General features: G+C 39.3%; 1 protein-coding gene across 1 annotated transcript in view; it reads left to right on the top strand.

Moving 5' to 3' along the window:
- The window catches only part of LOC107850211 (protein CHROMATIN REMODELING 20), an 83,540-nt gene that overhangs the window by 43,260 nt on the left and 26,558 nt on the right, over window positions 1-13,722 (top strand). The window contains 3 exon segments of the mRNA XM_016694625.2: window positions 7,538-7,687; window positions 7,767-7,822; window positions 7,899-8,202. Of these exon segments, the coding sequence (XP_016550111.1) occupies window positions 7,538-7,687; window positions 7,767-7,822; window positions 7,899-8,202 (510 nt within the window).

Below are 13,722 nucleotides of genomic sequence, written 5' to 3'. Positions count from 1 at the left end.
GTCTGTTGCACATAATTTTAGGCATCTCAGAACCTAACTTTCCTAAAAAAAAAAACACGTAGCATTTCTTGTTAGTCTGGGACAGTTGGGGAACATATAAGTTGGTTTCTAGCTTGTGGTTTCAGAATACAACTTTTTGTGGTACTCCACAATTTCCCCTTTAATTCTTCCTGGATCTTGAGATAATTCTCTTTCAATCATGAGTTGGTCAGTGTTATTGTACCTTTTGTGTGCATTAGCCATTTTGTGAAAAAATTTGGCATTTCTGTCACCCTCCTTCAGCTACAATGACCTTAACTTTTGCCTCTATGAAATTTCTTCATTTTTAATTAATTCCTCATACTCCAGCAGACTTGCTGCCCTCCTTACTGTCTCCTTTTCTGTGAAACTTCTTTCTTCGTCAAACTCTGCCAAACTCTGCCAGTATATTGAGCAAATTCCTCCTTCTTGTTCCCAGGTTTCCTTGTTCACTCTTGCTCCATTTATTTTATTGGTATTCAATATTTAATAACTTCAGATAAAAGTATTTGCAGAAGAGTTTGAAAATGATGGCAAATATTGAAAAAGTTTTAAAATAATGGGAAATTGTTATTGTTGCAAAATGTTTGTTAGGTTTTGTTGACGTTTTGGCAAATTGATAGTTGAGTTATTACTTGAATATTCATTCTTAAAAATTATTTATTTTCTGTAAGTTGATTTTTTTTTTTTTTTTGGGTTAAAAGTGATCACTTGTAGAAGCTTCACTCAGCTCCATCTCCTTAAGCTTATTTTTTAGAGCTTTAAGTTTGGATGCAAGGATGAAATCCGACTTTCTAGAGAAGTCGAAAGAGCTCCACTGTTCCTTGATTCTATCATTGAATCCCTCTGTTCCTAGCCACCAATTTGCAAATTTGAAGTAGTTTTTGTTCTTATTCCACTCACCCCATTTAATACAATAGGTAAATGATCAGATCTTAGCCTCTGCAGTGACGTTTGTTTTAGATTGTTGAAGCGACGTTTGTTTTAGATTGTTGAAGCTGTCATCCCACTCTTCTGAAAAAAGAATCCTATCAATGCTAGAGGCTATCTAATGATTTTCTCTTTAAACCAAGTATAGTTGCAATCTTCCAGTTGTATATCAATCAACTTCAGGTCTTCAATAACATCAGAGAATGCTCTCCTGCCCCTTGATCTTCTTAGATAGTTTCTCTTTTCAGAGATGAATCTGGCCACATTAAAATCGCCACATACTACCCAAGGACCTTCCATCGGACCCCTTACTGCCCCCATCTCCTCCCGTACTAATCTTCTTTCGATGTAACAATTGGGAGCATATAACCCAATGATATGACAAGAGAAGTCTTGCAATTGTGCCTCGAATTTGCAAGTTAATGAGTAAGCACCTATATCTAGGATTTCTCCTTTCCCTGCCCTGCTGTCCCATAGCATTAGAGTACCCCCTCTAGAGCCAGTAGCTTCTAAGCACGCAAATCTAACCCATCTTCCTCCCAAATGTGCTTTACCTCTTCAGATAAATTCCCCTCCAGTTTAGTTTTCCCCTCCAGTTTAGTTTCTTATAGGCAAATAATATCTGCATTCCATTCTACTATTAAACTTTTAACCAATCTCCTTTTATCCCTATTATTCAACCCCCTAACATTCCATGATACAAGTTTGAACTTCATTGATTACTGCTTGTCTGACTTCTCCCCTTACTCCTATTCCCATTGTTTTTGAATTTGACATCAAAAGACACAAGCCTTTTCAGCTCTTGAGAGCCTCTAAATCATTTTTTCGGACAGAAATTCTTATTCTCCATTCTTCTTGCTTGCCTAGAACTAACTAGCCACCTGTAAAAGTAGTCCCAGAGTTTTTACTTCATGGCCCTGAGTTTTTACTTCATGGCCCTGAAAATCTACTCCCAGCACTTTACCCAATTTGATCATATTCTGCTTCACTCGGAGTGATGTTTCCCTTTCCTTGCATGTTATCAATTGTTGTTGTTGGATTTGTAGTGGTCCTACCTCCTCAATCTCTCATTTCCTCACTCTAGTAAGTGAATTTCTCCCCCTTTCTCAATTAAGTTATTTTCAGCATTGTCGGTCTTCGTATCCCCCCAACCTATGTTGCTCGGACTCGGCTGTTTCGCCGCCGAACCCATCTCGACATGAGACTGAGGCGGGGACGGGTGCTTCCGCCGTCTCCGATTCGGTCAACCGATTTTGGAGACGTTGACCGAAATGAAGAAGAAATTTAACTGGAAACATTGAATAAGTAACCGGCAACTTACCTGAAAAAGTCCCGACCAACGACCACCGGAATAGAGATGGCGTTGTCGATGTGCCGTCGTCGGAAATCATTGTCGATGTCGCCGGAAATCATCGTCGACGTCGCCGAAAATCATTGGCGCAGACGTTGTACCACCTCAGGGTACCGGAAATCATCGTCGTACTCTATCATCGGCGTAGTCGTGTTTACCTAGTGACGGGTTATTTTTTTCCAAGTCAAAGTGTGTTTTGAAACTTGTTTGTTTTTTTACTATTTTTAATTAATAATTAGTTCCTTTACTATTAATAATTAATTAATAATAATCTGTTGCCAGCACTGTCTGTCGGTGAGTGTATTTTACTTTGACGGTATTAAATTTAACTTCTTAATTATATTTATTTTTTATTTTTAGTAAATAAACGTGTTATAATTTTGGAAAAAGGTTTTAATACAAATACTATTCCTAATTGAAAAGTAAAATCAGAAGACAAAAATAACTAAAAATAGCGAATTAACTAAAAGTTTTTAGAATATCTTTATAACTCTATTTATAATATTTAATTTTTTTTAGCTGAATCCCCGCACCTGTATCCACACTCGGATTCGCACCCCCGAATCTTAAAATTTATATTTTGACGAATCCGACTCTTGGATTCGCACCCGTCTCAGATACCCGCACCCGAGTCCGAGCAACTTAGCCCCCAACTCCCTCTCAATTGTTTCTGTTAATTGATTCGCAGCTTCTACTGTTACTTCTCCCGACACTTCTGTTGTCTTCCTATCCTCAGTTACCACTTGACTTCTAATCCTGGCTCTATTTCTGGGAGGTATTGCACTTCTGAAGTCTCAATAGAGATGTCTCTATCCTGTTCCGAAGCACAACTATTGTTTAAGTTATTAAAGATGGCTTTACTTGAGAAATCAGGCCCACCTCTTCTTGAAACTGTGAACTCTTTGTTGTGCTTCATAAGTTGGCACATTTTTTTATCATTTAAACTGGTCACATGCTTCTCACATGCTCCTCTTTTAAACATTGTGACAACTTTTGAATTTACCCCTTCCTCGTATTGTAGGAAAGTGGGACTGTTGTACTTCACTACAGTAGGAGCCATGTATTATCCTCTGGATAATAGGATTAATTGGTTGTTATTTGTCCTCATTTCTCTGATATCTCCTCTGTCCATTTCTGGCGATAATTCAAATTTGACTTTACTTTCTGACCAGATCGGAAAATAGTACTTAACACCATTTATGGATATCACCACTTCTTTTGGTATATTCCTTCCATCGTTCGAGACCAAGATTTTAGCCTATTTTATGTGGTTCTTCAGCTCTGTTTCTTTTTCTGTGGCCACCCATCCCCCGCATAGTTTTTCCAATTTCTTGGAAAACTTTTTGTGACCATAGATGCATAGGGATTCTGACAATTCTGATCCAAGTTCCAGTGGACATTGTACTATTAGGTGCACAACCTATCATTGGGTTCCACCAGTCTAGGCTGAAAGTTTGATTCTTTCAACTCCACTGTCCTTGTAAGGTTTGCTCAGCCACGTGCTTTTTGGGGAATTTGAAGAGGAACTTGTCACCGTACATTTCATAAATGTTCACCCCAAAAACTTTCTTTCCACATCATAGTTGACCATCTTCTTATCTCTGTCAAGGATGGCTTTTCTTTGCTTCTCCTTTCTGGTTGCCCTATCAGACACCTCTTCAACAGTTCAGTATCCTTGCTATCTTTCTGAATCGCTCTTTGTTTTTGACGTTTGCATCTCGTAGAGTTATGGATTGCCATTTACTATCACGTACGACTCTTGCATATGGGTAGTTGGCATCAGTAACTCTCGGCGGGCCTACAACTTCCATCCTTTTAGGGCATTTAATGAAGTTCTCAATTTAAATGATATGTCTTGCCATCCCGCATTAATGGCCAACTCTTGGATGACTAAGATAGATCTCCCTCCATTATTAATAGTTAGGATGCTTAAATCTCCCATATTCATTGTACTTTCTTGTGCAAAAACGCTCAGCCCCTCTCTTTGCATTTTCTCACCTTCTGATCATCTTCTTATGGTCGCCGGAGGCTTATCTTAGAATGGTACAGATCCACTCCATGATTTTGTGGATCATGAAGGATCTCCTCATCATTTTGCGGCTTTTTTCTACCCACTCAAATCACTCTGAATTTTCAGAGTTCCATATCGTAATATCAAAAGACTTGAATCCTGCATTGAAATAGATCCTATTTTCTCCCATTGTTGAATGAAGTTACTGGTCCAAAGAAGAGGTAAGGAACTAGCTATCACGAAAGGTGATAACCCTGGTTAAACGAGAAAAGATTTTTCACGAATTTGAAAAGTGAAGGAGAAAATTTTAGTAAACTGTAATCACGGGATGTAAAAACTGAGTTGTTTGAAAGAAGAGGATCAATTTCGGCAAATCTACCGGAAAAGGGAAGTTTTGCAGTCTTAGAAAGTAGGAGAGAAAGTGTCATTGGTAAATGTGCCTAGGAGCATTTTTCCTTTTAGCTGATTTTTGCTTAATCTCCATCCCTTAGTATAATTAAAACAATTTAAATTTTAAATTTTCTTTTTACCCTTAATGAAAAATGATCTACAACCACAGAAATATCTAAGGATTGTTTTAGACCACAAATTTTAGAAGTCCGCGTTATTTTCTTAAATACCTTGCCTGGTGAAACAGTGCCACATAAAATTGGACAGAGGGAGTAATAACGAATACTCCATTAATCATCATAAAATTAATATTTGTTGAAGACCTTTGGTCTTATGTAACTCATATCACCTTCCGTTGTTATTTAAATATTGTTCGTCAATAATATAATTAGTGTAAATAAAAAAAATCTTAAGTCCTTTTGTCTTATGTAACTTCTCTCACCTTTCATTATTATTTAAATATTATTAATAAATATATTTGTTATAGAATATATTAGGGACTCTTGATATCTTAGAAATGATATAAATAGCACTCGACTGGCCTGGATATAAAGAAATATTAGAAGGCCTTTTGCCTCATACAACTTTGCTGACCTTTCATTATTATTTAAATATCATTCATAAATAATATTAATTAATATAAATAATGTTTATTATAAAATGTATTAGAGACTCTTGATATTTAAAAATTGATCTAAATAGCACTCGAGTGCCTTGAATTTAAAGAAATATTGGAAGAAATTAGGCATGTCTTATTCACCCTAATCAATTAATGAAATTTTTCTGGTCACATGAATTTTTAGGTTGTTGTATGTTGGGAAGCTATAGAAAAAGAATTGTTTTAATACTGAAATTAATACCCCCGCCGTTTCAAGAAGAATGACCTACTTTTCTTTTTAATCCGTTTAAAAAAGAATGACCCTTTCCTTTTTTTGGCAATACTTTATCCAACTTTCCATATGACATGTTTAAGAGTAGCACAAGATTAAAGGACATTTTGGTACATTTGAATAACTTTAATTTATGATCACAAGATTCAAAAGTATTCTTTATTTTCTCAAACTCGGTGCCAAGTCAAAACATATCATTCGTTTTGGAACATAAGGAGTTCACATATTTTGTAGTAAGAACCTATGAAATTAGCTTGATTTAAAGGAATAAATGTCCATTTTCTCAGGTCTTTATCCTACAGCCTTCAAATTAACCACCTAGAGCATTAAGACTGCTACTCCAGTACTTGTCTCATGACAACAAGTATTTGGCAACGTGTCTGGTCACACAGTTGTATCTAGTAGCACGGCCCCATTTTACTTTGTCAACCAAAACACCTACACAAATATTAAAGGTAAAATAAAATACTCGACATGTGAAGAATAACACCAAAAATATAGCAGGAAAACAACTTTATCGGTTCTAAATATTTCATTTAAAGCAAAATACCAGATAAGTGATGACCACCTTCAGACTTCCACAAACTCGCCTGGATAGTATTTGTCTGAATCAAAAGTGTAACCTCCAAATCAACTTACATGTAGTTCAGGGGGATTTTATGTTTTACAATCCATTTTTCATGTAGTGATTGAGTACGTAGTGTTTCTTCCCTTTCTTACATATGATAATTTTGAAATTTAGATGTTTTAATTTATTTATATTAGAAATAATTAGGGAACTGGTTATGCCGTATTATCTATCTCGAAATGGAAGCTTCCCAAAAATGGTCCCCAAAGTCTTGAAACAAGAGTTTTCATTCTGGTCTGTTCTTTCTCGTCTGTTCTGACTCCCGTATTTTGATATCTCCATGGCTTCTGTGGAACTCTAATCTGGTATTAAACAATTAAGCATTTGTGCTTTCTGGAGCAAATTGAGTTAGGGGATGTAAAAGGGCCATATCTGGGCCATTCAAATTATCGGCCTGCTGCATATGTTTTGTTCATGGATCTCTAATGACTGGTCAGTGTTTTAGCTTGGGGCAATGGGACCATTAGTGGACGGAACTCTTTACTCGTCATTCTTTCTTCTAATTTTTTCCTTGTGGGCCTATGTTTTAAATACTTTATACATGTTATTATTCTGCCATGGGCCTGACTCAACTCCGTTATTTGAGTAGCTTCTCTTCCTCTCCACCCTTGTGGAAGTCTGATTCAAAGTTCAACTCATTTGATTGAATTTAAAGCAGGCTTCTGATGTCAATCTAACGTGAAGATATCACACTATCTCCATTTCACCCGTTGGGCATAATAGCCAATACATCAGCCCTATTGATCGGTTTCAATCCCCATTGTCTTTGTCAGTCGTTACTGTGGTCATTATAGTTGTAGTTGTAGGTAATGTTCACCATGACCATCATCAGCACCACCTCGATAGTAACTTTACCATTCTCAATATTTTTAATATCTTTCTCCTCTGCTTTTTTTTTTTAATAGAAAACATAGGTTAAACTAGTCTATGGATGCTTGTAGTTGAAGTCGAGCATAATACGTTTCATCTCAACTAACCCACCTGAATTTGAAATGTTGGTAATGCATATAGAATCTTACTCGTCCTCAAAAAATTCTTTTAAAAAAAGAGCACTGTATTCTTCTATGCTGTTTGAAATGAATGTAGTTGCGTCTTAGATTTGTGGATGCTTCTCCATGCTTTTGGGGTTCCTATTTATTGTCTTTTGAAACGAATGTAGTTGCTTCCTAGATTTGTGAATGCTTCTCCATGCTTTTGGGGTTACTATTTATAGTCCTCTCCATTCCGTTATTTTTTCCCTTCTTTGGGTTAAACTTTATTTTTTGGTCGAACTAGAGCAAAATTTTTCTCATCTCATTCAAATATGTTCCATTTGCCAGCACGGGCCCGACATACTTGTTTGTGATGAGGCTCATATTATCAAGAATACCAGAGCTGATGTAACCCAAGCCTTGAAACAAGTCAAGTGCCAAAGACGGATTGCATTAACTGGATCTCCCCTTCAAAACAATTTGATGGAGTACTATTGTGTAAGGCTATGATGAAGCTGTTTATTTTGTACAGACTTTTATATTGAAATCTAGTCTTATTATTTTGATTTCATGGCAGATGGTTGATTTTGTAAGAGAAGGATTTCTTGGCAGCAGCCATGAATTTAGAAACCGGCAAGTCATTTTTCCTTTTTACTGCACTTGTCTCCTTACTCTTGTGTATTTTGATGATATTATCTCCCTGGTACAGCTTTCAGAATCCGATAGAAAATGGTCAACACACCAATTCTACAGCTGATGATGTTAAGATTATGAATCAGCGATCTCATATTCTCTATGAACACTTAAAAGGATTTGTTCAAAGAATGGACATGAATGTCGTAAAGATGGATTTGCCGCCAAAAACTGTCTACGTGATGTCTGTAAAGCTTTCTCCTTTACAGAGAAAATTGTATAAAAGATTTCTAGATGTTCATGGCTTCACTAAGGACAAGGTTTCTGGTGAGAAGATAATGAAGAGATCCTTTTTTGCCGGGTACCAAGCCTTGGCTCAGGTACTTTCTTGTTGGCATGTTTCTTAGTTTGCTGGTTTTTTTTGGATGAAATTAATGTATGATAAAAGAGCACCACAGTTTATTAGTTTACTTGGAAAACGCAGCAATCACCGACGTGGTTTACCATATCAAAGGAATGTGAAACAAAATGTCTTCAAGCAATATGAATATATGGCTATTGCACATGTTATTGTTCTTATATTTGCTGCTTCTGTAGATTCTAAATTTTATTGAATACTCATAAAATGAATCTAAATCATGTATTGAAAATGCAACAACTTAGCACCAACATGATGCCAAGATAGTACAAGAGTCGGCAATCTTTCTGGAAAAAAATAAAACTGAAGGATATCTGCAATAAAGCTCACATTCTTGTAAAGGCTCTACGAAATGTTTCATGCTGTCTTCATCTTTTTTTTTGGCCAAGGTAACTTTATTTCATTCATAAACAAGGCCGAGTAGGCCATATACAATGGAAAAACCAAAAAGTTAAAGAATCTACAAAATCTGATTCTCTACAAAGTCCACCCGTTCTTCTGTACAACTAGGAATATCATGGGTGCACCAAAAGAAAATGAGAGACCAGAGGCTATTCCTCACTTGAGAAAAACTAGACTCTACCCCCTCAAAGCTCTCCTATTTCTCTCTATCCAAACAACCTACATCAACGCAATAGGGACCAAGTTCCAAGCCTTACATCTACTCTTAATCCCTCTTCTCCAACAAAACAATAAATCTTTCACAGTTTTTGGTATTACCCAAGAAACTCCGAACCACCGAAGCATATCCCACCATAATCTCATAGTAAAGACACAATAAGTAGATGATCCACTTCTTCCCGTCTCGTTACACATGAAACACAACTGACACAAAGAACCTTATGGTTTCTAAAATTGTTGCCGTCTAACTCACACCTCTAGATGCTAGCCAAGAGAAAAAAACGCCTTCTCGGCACCAAAACTATCCAAATTGCATCACATGGAAACACGACCTCCTCCTAGTTAGGAGACAGATTTAACAAAGAAACCCCATTGTTCCCCAAAACCTACCACAAAGCTTCAAGTTCATCCACTGAATTGACTAGTGTGTGAAGTGTGGCCGTCGACTTTGGATCTTGATCACCTCCTTATCGTGGATATGCCTTCTAAATCTCAAATCCCAAAAAGTCTCTCCATCATGTATCTCCCTAATCTGTCGGACCGACATGTCTCCATGGCATGACATTCTATAAAAATCTAAAAATCATCTTTCAATAAGCTATCCCCACACCACTTATTTTTAATCAACCCATCCCTTCATTATAGTCCTCCACAATCCACACCCAAAAGGCATAATGACATCTCTGGTTCGCCATCCCCCTTCTATTACCCCATATTTATCAACCATCACCCCTCTCCAAAAGGCTTGAACCTCCGTCGCGAAACGCCAAAGCCATTTGCCCAACAAAGCTTTGTTAAAAACCGCTAATTCTTTTATTCTGAGACCTCCCCATGTTTTAGGAGAAGTGACAATCTTCCGGTGCACCAAGTGAAATCTTTTTTCCCCATTCGCCCCATCCCAAAGAAAGTTCCTCTCTTATTTTCCTGTGACCGAAGTTGGAGCCTGAAACAAAGACATGAACCAAGTGGGTATACTCCATAAAATGCTCTTAATAAGCACCTCTTTTCCTCCTTTTGCCAAGTATTCTTTTGCCGCCCTGCTAATCTTTTCTCAACCCTCTGAAGAACCAGATTCCACCCCACAATATCGTTGTTTGATGCCCCCAGCGGTAGTCCAAGATAGGTTGTCGGAAGCGCCCCCACCTTGCAAGTCAAAACCTGGGAAAACATCCCAATATCGATTGCCTCTATAGGATGAACGGTTTTCCCAATGTGGCAATAGTTGCTTGCTTCTCGTACGCAAATTATACGAACTTTCGTGAAGTAATGCATCCCTTCGTATAAAGTTGTGGATTTTGCGCTAGTCACATTTTTTAAACTATATATAAGTTGGATAATTAGGTTTTTCAGAAGGGTAATTTAGTAATTTGCCTTTTGCCCTTACAGGCTTTCCACTTTTAATATAATATAGATAGATATACCTTCTAGAATGCTTTTAGGGCGTCTCACTCTAAAATTCTCATTCTAAAGTTCTTACAATTTTCTACAGCTCTTTGTCATACGCCTATCCTTTGTCTTGCCCCGGGGATCTATCGTAAACCTCTCTACTTCTTTGGAGGTAGTAGTATGGACTACGTACATTTTATCCTCCCCAGACCCCACTGTGTGGGAATACACTGGGTTGGTTGTTGTTGTTGTCTTTGTATATTCTGATTCTACATTGGAATATCTTAGATCTTTATTGAGTTGGTGTCCAATGCCAACTTATCTTTGCATTCGTTTTGAATGATTGTCGAAGCTTTGTGATCCTCGTGATGTCCAAACTCATTCTGAATCTCTCGCTCTGCTAAATTTGTCCGAGACTAGGTGGGTAAAGATTCTTAAGAAGAGTATTAATATTGCTTGTGTTTAGGAGACTAGGTGGGTAGGTTCTAAGGCTAGGGATGTGGACGGGTACAAGCTGTGGTACTCAGGGAGTGGGGGGCGTCGGAATGGTGTGGGTATCTTAGTGGATGAGGAGCTTAGAGGACAGGTGGTGGAGGTTAAGAGGGTCAGTGATAGGTTGATGAAGATTAAGTTGGTTATTAGGGGTTTTACGCTACATGTGTGTAGTGTTTATGCGCTGCGGGTGGGCTTAGAAGAGGAGGTGAAAGTGAAATTTTGGGAGGTTTGGTGAGAAGCTTGCCTAGCTCGGACAAGATTATCATAGCAGGGGACTTCAATGGGCACATTGGGGTCTTACCTGGAGGCTATGACGATGTGCATGGAGGTTTTGGTTTCGGTGATAGAAATGGTGAGTGAGCTGCAATGTTGGATTTTGCGAGGGCCTTTGGGCTGGTGGTAGTGAATTCGAGCTTTCCGAAGAAGGAGGATCACCTGATTACCTTTCGAAGCACGATAGCCAAGACTCAAATTGACTTTTTACTGCTTAGGAAGGGGGATAGGGTGTTATGTAAGGACTGTAAAGTCATTCCGAGTAAGCATTTTTCGACCCAGCACAGGCTTCTAGTGATGGACTTGTCTATCAAGAAGAGCAAGAAGAGAAGGGCCGAGATAGAATTAAGTGGGGTGGCTTGACGCCAGTTAGTGCTTTGGAGATAAGGGAAAAGGTGGCAAGAGTGGGGGTGAGGGAGTGCAGGGGGGGACGTGGATGTTATGTGGGATAGGGCTGCCAGCTGCATCACAGAGACTGCTAGAGAAGTGTTGGGTGTTTCGAGGGGCCAGGAAGGTCTTCATAAGGGGGATTGGTGGTGGAATGAAGAAGTGTGGAAGAAAGTGGAGATTAAGAAGGGGGTGTATGTTAAGTTGATTGAGAGTAAAGATGAAGAGGAGAAGCGGGCGAATAGGGAGGTTTACAAAGTAACAAGGAAGGAAGCTAAGTTAGCAGTTACGACTGCTAAGTCAGCTGCTTGCGAGAGCTTTTATGCGGGGTTAGAGGAGAAAGGCGGGGAAAAGAGGTTGTATAGGCTTGCTAAGGCTAGAGAGTGGAAGGGTCATGACCTCGATCAAGTAAGGTGCATTAAAGGGAGAATGGTAGTATTTTGGTGTAGGATGTGCACATTAAGAAGAGATGGCAGGAGTACTTTCATAGACTTTTGAACGAGGAGGGGGATAGAGGCATTGAGTTAGGGGAGCTGGAGCACTTGGAGAGAGCTGTGTTTTCAGTTTCTGTAGGCGTTTTAGGGTTGAGGAGGTCAGAGAGGCTATTCGTAAGATGCGGAGGGGTAGGGCGACGGGGCCTAATGAGATTTCGGTAGATTTTTGGAAGTATGTTGGTGGGGCAGGTTTAAGGTGGTTGACTGATTTACTTAATGGCATTTTCAAGAATGCGAGAATGCCTGAGGTTTGGAGGTGGAGTACGATGATTCCGTTATATAAAAACAAGGGTGACATTCAAAGTTGCAACAACTATAGGGGTATTAAGCTGTTGAGTCACACTATGAAGATTTGGGAGAGAGTGGTTGAGCGGAGATTGAGAAGGGTCGTGTTCGTTTCGGAGAATCAGTTTGGATTTATACCTGGTCGCTCGACAACAGAGGCAATCCACCTGGTAAGGAGATTGGTGGAGCAGTATAGAGAAAGAAAGAGGGATTTACACATGGTGTTCATCGATCTAGAAAAGACGTATGATAAAGTCTCGAGGGAGGTCCTTTGGAGATGCTTGGAGGTGAGAGGGGTCCTGGTGGCGTACATCAGAGCTATTAAGGACACGCACGATGGAGGAAATACTCGAGTGAGGATGGTGGGAGGAGACTCAGAGCATTTTTGCGTTGGTGATGGACGTGTTGACACGGAATATCCAAGGCGAGGTGCCTTGGTGTATGTTATTTGCGGATAATGTAGTGTTGATTGATACGCGAGGGGGTGTGAATGACAAATTGGAGGTTTGGAGGCAAACCTTTGAGTCTAAGGAATTTAGGTTGAGTAGGTCCAAGACAGAGTGTTTGGAATGTAAGTTTAGTGACTCCAGGCAGGAGGACGAAGTGGTGGTGAGGTTGGACTCCTAGGATGTGTGTAAGAGGAATAGTTTTAAGTACCTTGGATCTATGATCTAGGTGGATGGTGAGATTGATGAGGATGTTTCTAACCGTACTGGAGTAGATTGGATGAAGTGGAGGCTCGCCTCGGGAGTGTTGTGCGATAAGAAAGTGCCTCTTAAGCTTAAAAGCAAATTCTGTAGAGTGGTAGTTCGGTCGGTCATGTTGTAAGGAGCGGAGTATTGGTCAGTTAAGCACGTTCACATCCAAAAATTGAAGGTGGTGGAAATGAGAATGTTGCATTGGATGTGTGGGCTTACTAAAGGGGATAGAGTTAGGACTGAGATTATCCGGGATAAGGTAGGAGTGGTTTCGGTGGAGGACAAGATGCGGGAAGGAAGACTGAGATGGTTTGGGCATGTGATGAGGAGAGGCGCGGATGCCTTGGTTCGGAGGTGTGAGAGGCTAGCGCTGGATGGCTTCAGGAGGAGAAGAGGTAGGCCAAAGAAATACTGGAGGGAGGTGATTAGACATGACATGGAGCAACTTCAACTTACTGAGGACATGACCCTAGATAGGAAAGCGTGAAGGTCGAGGATTAGGGTAGAAGGCTAGTGTTAGTGTGTGGGTTGTAGCTCGCAGTCAGGAGCATTCTTGTGTAGCCGGATTTAATAATCATAGGTCAGTGTACATGGGTGTCTTTGGGATGTGAGTGTATGTCACTACTAGGTGGGTGTCCTATTTTCTATTGCTTAGTTCTTATTTTTCTTATTCCGTGTTGCTCTTATTTCCCGTATTTCATATTTCTGTGATTTTATTCTATTATTTCCTATTCTTTATTTCGGTTATGTCATCCCTCCCCTTATTTATTATTCTTATCTTGAGCCGGGGGTTTATCGGAAACCACCTCTCTACTTCTTCGGAGGTAGCGGTACGGACTGCGT

Source organism: Capsicum annuum, chromosome 12 (assembly GCF_002878395.1).
Source record: "Capsicum annuum cultivar UCD-10X-F1 chromosome 12, UCD10Xv1.1, whole genome shotgun sequence".
Classification (NCBI taxonomy): domain Eukaryota; kingdom Viridiplantae; phylum Streptophyta; class Magnoliopsida; order Solanales; family Solanaceae; genus Capsicum; species Capsicum annuum.
The sequence above is the reverse complement of the archived record's forward strand: the minus strand, read 5'-3'. Positions and strand labels throughout refer to the sequence as shown.